The sequence below is a fragment of the Brassica napus genome, chromosome C9 (assembly GCF_020379485.1).
Source record: "Brassica napus cultivar Da-Ae chromosome C9, Da-Ae, whole genome shotgun sequence".
Lineage (NCBI taxonomy): Eukaryota > Viridiplantae > Streptophyta > Magnoliopsida > Brassicales > Brassicaceae > Brassica > Brassica napus.
Window position 1 is genome coordinate 43,850,406 of NC_063452.1, and position 16,075 is coordinate 43,866,480.

Sequence of the window (16,075 nt, forward strand, 5' to 3'; positions counted from 1 at the left end):
CAAAATCATTAACTATGAGGCCTCCTCATCAAATAGATATCTAGGAAATTTTTTACTAATTAAGTTAATAAAAGGGCAAATCTCCAAAATAGCACATTTCTAAGTTTATGTCACAAAAATAGCCCTCAAAAACTAAAATGACCGAAATAGCATTTTATCTTTTGAAAAATTTAAATTTTTTTTATTTTTCAAAATTTGAAATCTTATCACAAAACCCCACTCCCCAACTCTAAACCCTAAACCCTAAACCCAAAATCCTAAACCCTAAACCCTAAATCTTAAACCCCACCCCTTAACTCTAAACCCCACCCCTAAACTCTAAACCATAAACCCTAAACTCTAAACCCTAAACCCTAAACCCTAAACCCTAAATACTAAATCCTAAACCCCACCCCTTAACTCTAAACCCTAATGTCTAAATTAATTTACCATTAGGGTATAAGTGTATATTTATCTCTTTTGATAAAATATTAAGTGCTATTTTGGTCATTTTTATTCTTAGAGGCTATATTTGTGACAAAAACTTTTTTAGTGCTATCCTAGTCATTTTCTCTTAATAAAATTAAAAGACTCATTTATAACTTGACATTTTCTATTGGTCTAATTGTTTTCTTAAAATTTTAATTAATGTTAATTATATTAAATTTATACTGTATTATGAAAAACTTACCTTAGAGCTTACTTCAATGCTGATGATCTATTCTAAACATCTACTACATATTTTTATCTATAGATGACCTCCCATTGATAGATAGATCGTTAATCAAATTTATGTCTTAGTTAACCAAAATTCATAAATTTTATCATATCATTGGTTTTGTTTTATGTTATTATAAAGTATTAAAATTGCTACTTTGTTTTCTATTTTTAATTTAAAATATATTTGATTAAAATTGCTTTAAGTTTTATTTTTGTAATTTAATTTAAAATTATTCATATTTTTATTTTCTTCATTGTTCTTCTATATTTTGATCATCTAACTGCTAAACCAAAAAATACACCTAATAATTAACTAAGGCGACCTGTTAAAAAGAAAATAATGTACTTATTTTAAAACACTAATCCTTTAATTATTTAATAACCATAAAAAGCTTCATAGTGGATTTTTTTCTACTTAACTTTTAGTTTTCTAACACTAATATCCTGATTTTGCTCAAACAAAATCTTAAGCTTTATGTTTAATATGTATGTCCATTTACTTTGTCTTATTTTTCAAAAGTTAGTTAATTATTTTATTTTATTTTGTATTCAAAGCTCAAGCCCAGTCTATATACGTTTATACTTAAAAGTCATTTATACTAAAACCAAAAGTAATGGTCCATGATTATCTAAAAATGGAAATACAAATGTACTAATTTCGTGAGCATGAATAGACGTTGATACAGCGATTTAATATTTGAAATAGATCCACAAATGACAAAAGTCAAAAGTATTTGTTGTAGAGCGTGACACGTTGGAGGAAAGATTAATGGTTGTTAAGGTTTTGCTTTATCAAAACTTGACGATAACACCCTTGAATCAAGGCACTCACGTAGCATCTATTCATCAAGTCTCTCAACACCAACAACCCTCTCGACTCTTCTCCACAAACTTTAATTTGCCAAATTTTTTTCTTTATTGCAATATTTCCCGGTGGACCGATTGCTAACCACACAGCAGTGTTTCGAAACACGTGAATCCACGGTCGAACCGGTAAACTCGATAATCCGATATGTAATTCAGTTAGGTTTTTAAAAAAAATAATTATTCAAAAACTTGATAAAACTCGCAAAACCCTGTTAAAACTCAAGTCCGGTTAAACCAGTAAGTAGCCTTTAAATTTTTTCTTAATTTTTTTGATTACGTTAGTAAAATATATTTTATTTTAAATTAAAAATTAGGTTTTAAGGTTCTATAATTGCTTATAGTGAATTGGAAAATGTTCTTGCTGAAAATATCCCATAAATGAAAAGTGACTCATAAAATCTTGATGGTACTTTTAAAATTTTGACTGAATTTCTGATTTTTTATCTTACATCATATCCACTAAACTATTTTATTTGTGACTTTAAAATTTGATAAAGATTTCACTACAGTATCTGAAGAAAATGAAGTGAACGATGATAAAGAGAATCAAAATCAATTGATGTGATTTGGTATTAATTTATTTTTGTTATGGTCAATCTATTACCATTGATGTTTTATGTTTGGTTTATTTTTTATTTAAAATTTAATTTTATTATCATATTAGACATTTAAATACTTATGATATTTTGATATTTTTATTATATGTCATAACTTTTAACTTATTACAAAAATTGTTAAATTATTTAAATTATTTTTGGTATTTTGTACGTGAAATTAAAATAAACTAAAGAAAAAGTTTAAATAATTGTCTATGTACTTTTAAAATGTAAAATATCTTTTATATTTTTAAATAACTAATATAGTCGTATATAATAAAAATAATTAATTTATTAACTTGCAATTCACATGTGGTAGTGGCTCGGAGAGTTGTCCGGTACGATATCAGAGTTGGACTTACAAACATTGTCCCACAGAGACCGAGACTCAAACCTAACATATTTATCTTTAGGACAGAATAATAGAAACAATAGCTCCGGGTAATTTTTCAAAAGTTAGTTATGTAATTATGTTAAGTTCATATTTCGTGCAATTAAATTAATAAGATGTTAACTGATTACAAATGACAATAAAAGTATATACTATATATATATATTATTATATCTACAAAAATTTGCATTGTCTATCATAACTTACACAATTTAAATATAGATTAAAGACATAAGGATGATACTAAAATAAATGATTAGTGTATAGTTCTTGGTCAATATTCACAAATTTACAATCCTAAGTTTTTGATTGAATATTATGCTACCATATATTTGAAAAATCTGAGTCTATATAATTGCACAGTATTTTCTTTGAAAGATTACACTCATATTGGTATTTACTTTGATGACTGAGTAAATAATGTCTAGCTGTCAAATACAAAGTCCATACGTAGAATCTCCATAAAGTAATATTCGATAAATTAATAAATGCTATAAATTAATAAATTTCATCAGTTTTGAATTAGACCAATGTAAAATATATTACAATTCGACAAGATAATTAGATAATATTTTTTTAAAAAAACTTATGTTAATATATAATCTCAAAATAAACATAAATTAATAATTAATGTATATAAGTTTATATATATAAATGTAAAAAATATATTGTATAGTTTATTTTTATTCATAGTGAAGTCTATATTTAATTTTCTTAACATTTCTAAATACATGTTGATGTTATTTTGTCATTTTACACTTTAAGTGTATTTAAATTTAAGGTAAATATTTTTTATACATCAAATAATCAAATAAAAAAAACATAAAATTTGTATTCTTACAATTGAATCACTACATATACGGTAAAATCAAGTGTTCTACTTATTTTTTACATCAAAATATACTTTAAATTTTTAAATTCTTAAAAAATAAAATCCTATGTGAATTAATAACTCTGTAAGTTAATAAAATATTAGAATTTTTTACATTATTAATTTATAGAGTTTTTATTGTATATCAATAATTTATGCCACGTATGCACAATAATTGAGTTTTGTAGATAAATTATTTTTATTATTAAATGAACAAAGTATAAACGTGGCTTCCGCTAATCTAGCAATGAAAGAGCACTGAGATCTTGCACTGAAGCTTTATACCTATAATAATAACAATAACGAGAAATTAATGTTTCAGACAATTATTTTTTCATTAATTGGTCACCTTATTAATTTGACCAGACCACGAATTATTTCTTAAACACTAATGATGTTTTAATTAAAAAACTAGATCTCGATTCGTGCAACCGCGCATGTTTTTATTTTTATTTATTTTTATATAAATATTTTATTTTCAATTCTAAATTGGTATATATTATAATATATATGTGTCTATCAATTCTTAAAACATAATAAGTTTACAGTATATTTTTTTCATTGAATAGATTGTTCAAACTTTCACATGTATTTCTATCTTCTTCTATATATATATTTTCGGATTATTATTTCATTATTAAAATCGTAACTATATATATAAAGATTAGTAAAATATTGTTTTACTGTAATATTCAAAGATATTGCAACATTTCACAAATTTAGAAAGTTTTTAAAAAATTAAATTTTTCGCTTCATAGATTTATATTATCGAATAAATAATTAAACATTTAGTTTTTGTTTAATTTTTAAAATAAACTATATAGTTTAAATTTTGTTTTCATTGGTTTAAGGTAGTAAAGATTAATCATTGTTAGATAATATGATTTTTGTTATTTAAAAAGAAATATTTATAATTTTAAAAATTAACATCAACAAATATTTAAATAATTAACATATGGAGGTATAATATTACAACATTAAATTATATATATTTAATTTATACTATCTATAAATCCAATGGATCTTCTATTGTTTAAATTCAATTATTGATAGCCCAATAAAAATTTCTGGTAGACCCAAAATTTAAATGATAAGATTAGAGATTAAATGTAATATGACTTTCTAGGAATATGTCAATTAGGTCCATTTTTTTAAAAAATCACACATGAATCAAGGTTGTAACTTATGTTTTAATATATAAGATGTGTCTATCAATTTTTAAAACATAATAACTTTACTGTATATTTTTTTCATTGAATAGATTGTTTCAAACTTTCATATATATTTGTATCTTCTTATATATATATATATATTTTCGGATTATTATTTCATTATTAAAATCATAACTATATATCTAAAGATTAGTAAAATATTGTTTTATTGTCATATTCAAAGATATTGTAACATTTCACAAATTTAGAAAGTTTTTAAAAAATTAAACTTTTTGCTTCATAGATTTATATTATCGAGTAAATAATTAACATTTAGTTTTTGTTTAATTTTTAAAATAAAATATATAGTTTAAATTTTTTTTTCATTGGTTTAAGGTAGTAAAGATTAATCATTGTTAGATAATATGATTTTTGTTATTTAAAAAAAAACTTTATAATTTTAAAAGTTAACATCGACAAATATTTAAATATTTAGCATATAGAGGTATAGTATTACAATATTAAATTATATCTATTTAATTTATACTATCTATAAGTCCAATGGATCATCTATTGTTTAAATCCAATTATTGATAGCCCAATAAAAATTCTTTGTAGGCCCAAAATTAAAATGATAAGATTAGATATTAAATGTAACATGACTTTCTAGGAATATGTCTATTAAGTCCATTTTTTAAAAAATTACACATGAATCAAGGTTGTGACTTATGTTTTAATATATAAAACTAGACCTTGATCCGCGCGACATATTTACTTTTTCGTTTTAGTTTTTGGTGTACTGAATGATGCATTTGCCAGAGTTAGTCATATTACACTGAGTTATTTTTTGTGTGTCTGTTAACAATTTATTGGTATCATATAAACAACTCAAAAATGTATATATAATTAGAGGTATGTAAAGTATATATAGAAAACTTATTTTTGAATTTGGTAATATGAAAAAATAGAGAACTAAGAGTTAGTATGATATATAATCTTGTTAAATTAGTTATAACATTAAGACTGAAAAAAATTATTTAATTTCTATAAAATTTGTACGATATAAAACATTTGGATTATAATTGTAAATAAATATTAATGAAAGTATCAATTTATAAGATAGATGATTACATCTTTTTATGGGCTCAAATTTGTGTATACAAAAATAAAAATTTGAGTTATCATAAATTGTTGGAGGTCCAATTGTATTTGTCAGCTCAATTGAATATATATATATTTTTTGGTCGAGAAAAGCCAACCAACAAATAATGGGAATGATTGATTGGGCTGTAGATACACACTTTAGCTTTAATTGTTATCTACATTCTTTTGAAATACCAATCATGTTGTAAATCAATTTATAAAGCTACATAAAAAAAATGGCTGTAAGCCTTCTGTTTTATAAAGAAATATTTAATAGACTACAGAAAAATGTACAGCTATAGCAGATATATCTACAACAAAAATTATACACCAAATTTTACAATATAAAATTTAAAACTACATCTCAATCGATCATCCCCATCTCTTCTTGTTGGTTGACATTATGTTCTATAAGTGGGGATGAAAAGATTTGTGTGGGAGTTGTTGAGGTGATATTGAATACGTATTCATTGTTTCTTATATATAATGTGAATGTGAAACCCTAATGTATAGAATATACTTAAACGTACTGTGGAAGAGAAAATCACGTGATATTATGGAACCATATAAAATTGTTTCCAAAATATCTTTTAGCATAGGAAAATATAAGCAATTGCTTGGATACAAATTATTCACAAAATCTTGCATTTATTGTTGACTCTTCAGCAAGTCAAACGAGGAAGAATTGATTTGGAAACAATTTATAGAAAATATATTATTTACGTAATATAATAGTTAGCGAAAATGTAGGCTATAGTTTCTATATTTTAGATATATTAATAAAGATTGGAATGTTGATGTAGCCTATGCATTTTTTGGATTCGGAATGTATTTATTCGGCTAATAGTTGTATGATAGCAAATGAAAACGTGACTGAACTTTGGATTTTTAGGATTAACTAATATATGTATGATAGGTGAAGAAGAAAGTTGCAGGTTTCAGTTAAGTGATAGGCTGATAGCACAATAAAAGAACAATAAAACCATTTCGTTTTTCACATGTTTTAGTTTAGCTACTGAAACAGATTACGTTTTGCTCATTGTTTCCGTTTTTGTTGGTAAAATTAGAATTAGGAAATGCATTTATTAATCAGAAAAGACAACATTATTAAAAGGAAATATTATTTATAATTTCAGTGGCATTTTAGTGTAAATAAAATACAAAACTAAGGGGTATTTCTATTTTGTACTCCTTTTTTAATAGATTAGATGGTTACACACTATATGCAAACCTTTAGAGCACCGTCAGTTTAGGCTATGAATGGTAACTTTAGAGCACCGTCAGTTTAGGATCCGAATGGTAACAGCGGATTGAACGGTGCGGGACAAGCGGATTGAGCGGTGCGGTACGGTTTAACTGCGGTTTGTATAAGAGAAACGCATGATGTATAACAACTGTGATTCGTCTAAAATAAGCGGTTCAAAACAAATTATGAATGGTAACATGTATAATAAATAGTATAACTGCGGGATTCATATAAACAAAATAAACAGTGATACTAATATAATTTTTAAAAATATAAATTTTATTTTAAAATTATTTTATATATCTCAAATATGAAATTTAATATGCTATTATTGAGATTTTATTTAATTTAGAAAAAAAATTATATATGTGTTTGTGCTATTTTCTATATATTTAATAATTAAAAACAATAAAATAAATTATCTATATTTAGTAATTACAAAATTGTACCGCACTTAGCTACCTAAAAGCACTTAGCTACCTAAAAACCACATAGGCTTCGAATGTTACGAACCACACCGCATCACAGTTAACACTAACAAAAATCTCTATATATACTATATATCTATATGTTTTTATAACTTTTAGAACCGCACCGCAGTTGAACCGCTTGTTCCGCACCGCTCAATCCGTAATTACCATTCAGAGCCTATTATGAGTTGCATATTATTATCATGTGCGTTTTAGTTTTTCACTTCGTAATTTTGAACCGGACTTGGTATAATTTAAATTTTTTTTTATCAAACACTTTAGTTAAGAAACACCTAGATTTTGTGCTCCAATGCTAGTTTCTTAATTAATGGTTCTTAAAAAAAATATTAAACATTGTTTTATTAAAGATAAAATTAATTTATTAAATAAAACATATTAAAAGATAACATTTAAAACATAAATTTTAAAATAAAAACATAAAAACAAAGATTAGTAAAATAATCGAGAATAATTTGAAAGAAGCATCTGAGCTCAGTTGTTGTCTTCATCACGTCCAAGTTTACGTCATATATATTCAACCAAATCAGCTTTCAGTTGTTGATGTATTTGTCTATCACGAATTCTAGTTTGAACACCCATCATATTGGTGATATTTGTAGGGATGCCATATATGTGTAGCAATTGTTTTAGATTTTCATAAAAAAAAAAAAGAACAAGAGTGTTGTGAATAAAGTTTGGTGTTGTGAATAAAATTTGGTGTTGTGAATAAAAAGAGTGAATGGTGATTAAAGAGAGAACAAAAGTGTTGTGAAACTTTATATGGACTTTGAATAGAAAGAGACTATGAATCTTGTGTTGTGAAGTTACTTGGTATGGACTTTGAATAGAAAGAGATTATGAAACTTTATATGGACTTTGAAGTTATGTTAAAGAGAGAACAAGAGTATTGTGAAGTTATATAGAAACTTTAACACAAGTCTATGGACTTTGAATTGATACATGACACTTGCATGACTTTACACAAGTCTGTGACTGATAATACACAAGAATACAAAAGTTCTATTCAGACAATAATACAAGAGCTCGTGCTCCTTGAACTCCCTTCCTACCTGTAATCAATTTACATGGACATACATGTTATTTAGCTAAAAGAACTGAGCAAAGGAATCTCAAAGTCATTCTCACCATGTAAGATATCATGCAAGGATCCCATTGCTGCAAACTCATATGCCAGGACTCGGAGGTTTCCATCAACACAAAAACCAAGTAGTTGAATGAGATTCTCATAGACACCATGAAAACCTAAGGAAGAGCAAAGTATTAATATATAAATAAGTTTGAAAAGAAAATGTAAACACAAGCTTCCTGAATCAAGAAGATTAATAACCTGACTCAAGAACTCATCATCTGATTCAGCTTTAGGTGCGACATCAAGTTTCTTCAGAGCAACCGCTACACCATCGACCAAATGTCAACTCATTTGATTGGTGTCATTGTAGATAACAACAACATACCATTGGATTGCTGCTGAGAAGATTTCAAGTGTTCCTCTTCATTGGAGTCTTGTATCTGACATGTACAACAGATACACTTGCGCATCCTTGTTCAATAAGAGATGTTACACAACCTTTTGGCTCCTGGAAGAGATTTAAGTAACTGAATATGGATGCAAAGGAGATATGAGCAGATCCACGAGGCAAAAAAACAGAGACCAAAGTAACAAACTTTATGGAAATTTGATTGAGCATGTTCTCAGATTACACAAATTCATCAAAAAAAAAATTCAAAACTTTCAATCAAGAACAGAAAGAGACATGATCCAACAACAAACACTACACTGAGAACATTTACATGCAAATAACCTCCTCTTTGCCAGAGATATAATCAAAGTTGACAGCTTTACCAACACTACAAGAAAATCTGAGAATTGCCACTATAAATTTTGTGGCTGATGATTGAATTTTGTGGCTATTTCACTCATAGCTACGAATAGCCACAAATATAATTCGCTGACTATGAGCTCGTGGATATCAGACCATCGTTGCTATTTGCGGCTTTCTTTCTACGACCTATCCACAAATTATATTTGTGGCTAATATCTACAAATAGCATAAAATTATCTTTGTGACTAATTTAGCCACAGAAAACCACATTTTGAATCGTAGAAAATATTTTATTAAAAAAAATATAAATTACAAATCACAAAATAAGTTACAAATAAAAATATAAATATGTCTGATATATTAAATTTGGTATATAATAAACTGATTTACGAGTAAATTTTCTTTTTGTCGACATTTACGAATAAATTTTTATTTATAAATTAAAGCCACTTTACAAATTGAAACTCATTTACAAACTAAGTCAAATTAATTACAACAAAAAAACTAAACCAAATTAACCTTTTTTAAAGAATTTAACCCAAAAAGAACTAAACCTAAAAAAAAAGAATTGGTCATCGTCTTCTCCGCCGCTTCGTTGCTTCGAGTTGACGGTGCCACCATCTGCTGTCCATCTCCACCCTCGCCACCATATTCCGTCCTCCCACTTTCGTCACGCTCTCTCCCCCATCGCTAACTTCTAAATCGATAACAACATCAAAATCAGTATCCTAAATGAAAAACAAAACTAAATCTGAGAGTGAGAGATACCTTCATCTTCTTCGTCTCTCTCCAGCATCGTATTCGTCTTCGTCCTCTCTAACTTGCTGGATCTTCTTCATCCTCTCTTCTCTTCTTTGTATGTGTGGTGGACGAAGAGCTTCGGTGGTGACAGCGACGAGCCTTTAGTGGTGGCGATGACAAACGAGCTACGGTGATGAGCTTTGGTGACGAACAAGCTTTGGTGAACAACGTGATTGAGAATTCGAGATTCAGGAATGAAAGAGAGATGAGATCTTTGTGAAGAAAAGAGAGAGTGAGAGACACGAGGAAGAAACACAAAGTGATCTTGACCATTGGATCAAATTTAATCAATGGTCCAAAATTCTAGATAGCAATCCTTTAGCTACTTTGTCAACCAATGAAAAATTAGAAGAGTTTTTTTTTTTTTTTTTTGTTTATCGTTTTAATTTTGGTCAAGATGCGCGCGGGGAAGGAAGAAAAATTTGGCCGAAAGATATAATTTTGGCCAAAGATTTTTTTTTTTTTTTGCATATATAATGAATTAGATTCATGACCGCATGCTTTAATAAATTTTATGTAAAACATTCAATTAAATTATATATGACTTTACCATAATTGGCTTTGCTTAAATTATATTTATCGCTACGGAATTTAGAAAGATTGGAATAGATATTAATTATATATTTGTTTACATGAAAAAAATTTGAGTTTGTTTAAATAATATATTTGAAGTTTAAAAATATTGGATTCATGGTTTTATATGTAGGGTTTGAGTTTGGGGTTTAGAATATTAGATTAAGGTATGATTTATGTAGTATAGATTTAAAATGAGATTAGGTTTGATGTTTTAGATTTTGGGTTTGGTATATAGGGTTTAGGTTTATAGTAGAGGGTTTGGATGGGAGGATGTGATCTGGGTAGTTTGATATCATTGGTCAAGGATAATTTTTTCTTTTTCTATGTTTGTGTTCCTGCATAGAGAACATAAAAAAAAACTAATTGATGAAAAGAAATGTCAAATTAAGAACAAGAAAAGTTAAAAGTCATTGTGTAAAGGTTTAAGTGTATATACCTCATGATCCTCAAATGTCTTAATTAGTTAGCTTTACCAACAATAGTTTATTTCTCCATTGGTTGGTCCACCGATTTCAACATGTTCATATTTACATCAAAATATAACCTAAACATAAAAAAATAAATATATTTAGTGTATATATATATATATATCTAAAATATATTACTATTCATATCGTTTAACGTTTGTATTTAAGAGTTCAATTCATGATCTAGGATAAATGGTTTTAGGGTATGTTTAGGGTTTAGAATAAGTTTAGGATCTATATTTCTCCAAATAGCCACAAATTACATTGTGGCTAAATACTTCAACAAATTATTTTGTGGTTAATAGTGGATTTTTTACGTCTACAACTGTTTTGTGACTAATTGTGGCTAACTATCCTCAAGGTCTTGACTGAAATATAATAGCCACAAGTTTTGCTTTTTAAATACGGTGGCTATTTTTGTAGCTATTTGTAGCCGTAAAACTCTAGCCACAAATTTTTTGTGGCTCATTTGTGGTTATTTACAAGTTTTCTTGTAGTGCAAATCAGAAACAAAACCCATGAATCTATAGATTAGACATTTTTTTTCTTCTACAACAAAATCTAATTTTCAGATGCAAACAGAGAAGAAAGAGAAGAAGAGAAGACGTTACCCGTTTAATCTACACATGAGTCCCTTTCACTGTCCCTCTCTATCTCACGAGGGTTCGTCGCGTAGATCGTCGCCTCCTCTGCGTTGATGAGAGAGAGGGAGAAAGGGGATTGCTTGATGAGAGAGAGAGAGAGAGAGAGAGAGAGAGAGAGAGAAAGGATATTTCCCTTCTCATACAATGGTAACACGTGTCTTCTAAGACACGGTTCTTCCAGCCCCTATTTAGGAGATGTATCTTCTATTAATTGATATTTTTCTTTTTCTTTAATTCCTCATCAAGCGTCCACAAGGTTTGGGTTTCTCAGTCTATTGGAGTAAATCACTTATCTTAGAACCTTGTCTTTTGTTAGGGTTTAATTATCTTAATAAGAGTCTCCTTTTACGTTGGAATGAGGATGATGTGCTCTTTTTGAAGCTCTTTTTACCTCAGTTTGAGGATGTTGCAGGCTCTGTGAGTTTCATTATGAAACTCTATTTACCTCAGTATGAGGATATTACACTGTGGTGTACCAGTTTGTTACCGCTGTATGAGGTTATTTGGACCTTTGCCTTGGTGATTTTGGTTCCAATTGTTTCAGGTTTACTCATTTGGCAGTGGTGGTCCTCTTCACAGCTTTCAGACTTCATAAAGCGAGGCTTTGTTGCCTCTGAGTTTGTAGCTGTAGGGTCCCTAACTGTTCATGTTTAAATCCTTCCGACTGATTCGGTGAATGGAATGTGGTTCAAAACTTTAAAAAGTGGAGGTTTTGGGTGATCTATCAATGGAAAGGGTGAAGCCCATGACTCCCAAGTCTCCTCTATTCTGTTGAGCGCAGGCTCGTCCCTTGCCAAGGAAGCTATAAGGATGCTTGAAGCTCTTCAATCAGCAAAGACTCATAGACTCTCAAGTCTTCAGTTAATTTTGGACTCTATTGTCCTCTTCTCTGCCATGCGTTGCTGGACATGATTAAGATCACAGGTCTTCTTTTCAGAAACCTTGTCACTCTTTTCACTCAACTATCTTGCAGTTTTAATCAATGTACAACCACTTGTTTTGATGTTGCTTTCACATTGAGTGTTATATCCAAACTTTGTTCTCGAATTAGTCTGTTTTGAGTTTATGAAATGAAATCGTTGACAAAAAAAAAAGACCACCTAAGATATTGAGATAATCATGCTCTTAGTATCTAAGAAAGGAGTTCTAAATCAAATAAAACTAATATTTTAGTAAGTTTTAATTATATAATTAAATTTTAATATATGTTTAAAATAAAGTTAAATCAGTCACATATTGACATGTGTTATCATAGTATCTAAAGAGCTTCTCAAAAATTGTAATTTGAGAAATTTTTGTTATCTCTCTATTAAATTTTATATTTTTTTTCTTTTCCTTATTTATTTAGATACTTAGTAAGTATTTATTGTTAGAAGTGCTTTACTGCGTATAGAATAAGCATTCACAAGGTCTTGACTGAAATATAAAGACAGAAGATCAAACAGATCAATAAAGACATTGAAGATCAAACAGATCGACCATTATGTGGCTGACAACCAACATGAAACATCTGAAACATTAATTTGTCAGTGATTGGTGAACCCAAAATAAAATCCTTACAAGTTTTCATTCCATCCTTCCAATATAATATAGGATGACGACCAACATGAAACATTCCACATTTGTCTTTTAAAACGCTGAAATTTGGGCTGCCAGTGCCAATAAGCATAATGAGTTCATTATCTTCTAGGAACGTAGCTACCATAATGTAGGTTTTCAGTCATAGAATCTCAGAAAAATAGTTCAAAGAACGCTTTTGCTGGAAGTGAAAAAATTATTCTTTATAATAAATATATCAAATTATCAATGATCAATATGCATGGAGAATCAATGATCAATACAATTTTCTTACAATTTCGCAGAAAAACAGAATATCGTATTTTTGAGAAAGATCTCAAAAGATAAGAAATTAAGAAAATTTGAACATGTATACAATAGAAACTATGCCATACAATATTATCATTTTAATGTTATTTATTATTATCTGACATTATCAACTACTCCATTCGTTTCATTAAGATAGACTTTTTAGAAGAAAAAAATTGTTTCACAAAAATGTATTTTTGTGTTTTCTATGAAAACTTTGTAAACTTCAAGAAAATTAATTGACTTTATTGAATTACTATTGGTTAAAAGTTACTCCATCCGTTTCATATTGTAAGTAGTTTTAGGAAAATTTTTTTGTTTCAAAATGTAAGTAGTTTTCGTATTTCTATGTAACTTTTACATTTATTGAATACAGTGTGACCAATCAAATTAAATAGACTTATTTTTTATTGGTTAAATTATATCTAACCTATTTATTATAAAATACTTTTTAAAAACATAATAATTTTCTTAATCTTCGCGTTTTTATCCAAAACGACTTATATTACGAAACGGATGGAGTATTAAAAATTATAGAAAATGATACATTTATTATGGTAGTTTAATGTATTTTCTTAATATGTGTGAAAATACTAAAAAAATTATTTTTGTAAAACAAAGGGAGTATATGATTTCCTTTCTTGAAAAAAATGAAAAAAGAGTAATTTTGTAGCTGTAAAATTCGTGAAACAGCTTTTATATTAAAGTGTCTCTACAAATACTTTTTAAAAAAGAGGTGGAATTTTATGTTAAAATGTTGTAGCCTTGTAGTTTCCTTGAGAGGTTATTGGAAATAACTTCTTTTTTTTTTTAACTTTTATTGGAAATAACTTGGAATATAAATTGGGGCGAACGATATTGACAACACCGGAACGATCACACCATAGTTTAATTGCCAAAACATCTGAAATGTTAAATCAGCTATGAGTTATCCTATCGTTTTCAGGATCATGTCTCATTACATGTACTTTTAATAGGTCAGGTAGATCCAACTAAAAAAAAAAACTGAAAAAGAGATACATAACACATATGATCGTATTTATATGAATTTTATTTCATAGTAAGTTGGTAACCAAAGGAAAAGAAACATCTAGTAAACAAAACCAATTTATGACATTTTTAATTAAAAACCAATTTATGACATAAATCTACATGATGGTAATGACTACTAGTAATACTTTGTTAAAACTACTAATACTAGTTAGACTAAGGGGGTGGTATTGAATTCAAGAATTTGAAAGAATTCACATGTAATAACTTTTACAGTATTTTAAATGATTTTATGAGATTTTAATGCAATTGTCTAATTCTTATGTTTATCTTTTGCCATAGAATTTAAGTGAATGTAAATTAATTTGATGGAATTCAAATGGTAATACTAACGCTATGAATGATAACAAAAAAATACACAACTAGTAGTTAACTCTTAGATATTTTTTTACCAAAATAAAACACTTTGGAAAATTTTACTTTTTGTAGATAGATTTTTTTTACTAAAGAAATCTTTTTGGGTGAACTAGCCATGGACATTCGGGTTGAGTGAAACTGATGACATTTTATTTTATATCAAAGTGTTGAAACTTGTTTTTCCGGATATTCGGGTACCGTTCGGTTTTCGGTTCGGTTACGTTTCCGATTCGGTTATTCAGATATAGAAATATAGAAACCATTCAGATATTTGAGGCGGTCCGATTTTGGTTTCGAATAATTTGGTTTGATTCTATTTCAGTTTTTCGGTTCCGGTTTTGGAAGAGGAGAGACATGAAATTGGGCTGGTGTAGGTGATATGTCTTCTAAAGACGTAGTGGGTTACCGTGGGGTCAAATTGGTTCTAAAAATAACAAATCCCTTCATAAAAGCAAGGAATTGATCCTTTGCATTTTACATTACATTTTCCATTAAATTCTTTTCAAATGACATTCCTATTAAATCTAACAAATATTGAATAACACTAGAATTTAAATGAATTGATAAAATATGCAATTGAATAACACAAGAATTTAAAAGAATTGATAAAATACACAATTGAATAACACTAGAATTTAATGGAAACCATAATCCCTTCAAATTCTATCAAATTTCTAAATCCAATACCCCCACCTAAGATAGATAATATATATGGTTATTTATGAAAACTTTTCCTGTGCGGGTAATCACTAATCAGTACATGGAGCCACAAGTACTTTGATAAGATTTTTTTCAAAAACAAATTAAATGTTAAATAAAAAAGGGATGATTTGCACACTTCCATATCTATGCACGGGGAAAAATCATATCAAAAAGGAACAAAAGTTAACTAAATTTTTTTACGTATTTCTGATTTTTTGGCTGCGAGGAAAAATAGAAGAAACCATACTCTTGCATGTGTTTCACAACTATTGATAAAATATGAACATGTTGATCTGTCCATATCTATAGTGTACTACAGAAATAGAACATAGGA

The 16,075-nt window shown here is 27.9% G+C and overlaps 1 protein-coding gene across 5 annotated transcripts; it reads right to left on the reverse strand.

Annotated features, from left to right (window-relative positions):
- Positions 1-8,321: 8,321 nt before the first annotated feature.
- LOC111213359 (PTI1-like tyrosine-protein kinase 1) lies at positions 8,322-12,873 on the reverse strand. 5 transcript variants are annotated; one of them, XR_007328566.1, is made up of 6 exons: positions 11,734-12,866; positions 10,047-11,199; positions 9,247-9,975; positions 8,783-9,032; positions 8,581-8,697; positions 8,322-8,504 (listed from the first exon to the last, which is right to left on the reverse strand). XR_007328566.1 is itself a non-coding variant. In XM_048768439.1 (5 exons), the coding sequence occupies exons 2-5, from the start codon at positions 8,992-8,994 to the stop codon at positions 8,412-8,414; spliced, it is 360 nt and encodes a 119-aa protein (XP_048624396.1). In that variant the 5' UTR covers positions 8,995-9,032; positions 11,734-12,873; the 3' UTR covers positions 8,322-8,411. The 5 variants fall into 5 exon arrangements, 4 of the variants coding, with proteins under 4 accessions (XP_048624396.1, XP_022570820.1, XP_048624395.1 ...); XM_048768439.1 differs by lacking the exons at positions 9,247-9,975; positions 10,047-11,199 and having other exon boundaries at positions 8,783-8,847; positions 8,910-9,032; positions 11,734-12,873; XM_022715099.2 differs by lacking the exons at positions 10,047-11,199; positions 11,734-12,866 and having other exon boundaries at positions 8,783-8,847; positions 8,910-9,032; positions 9,299-9,592.
- Positions 12,874-16,075: the final 3,202 nt, after the last annotated feature.

Bases quoted from the DNA above. Each gene is read 5' to 3' on its own strand.
- LOC111213359 (XM_048768439.1), bottom strand. From the start codon at position 8,994: ATGCGCAAGTGTATCTGTTGTACATGTCAGATACAAGACTCCAATGAA. The intron at 8,698-8,782 runs GTTATTAATCTT...GCTCTTCCTTAG, and splicing joins ATGATGAGTTCTTGAGTCAG to GTTTTCATGGTGTCTATGAG. The intron at 8,505-8,580 runs GTGAGAATGACT...AATTGATTACAG, and splicing joins CTTGCATGATATCTTACATG to GTAGGAAGGGAGTTCAAGGA.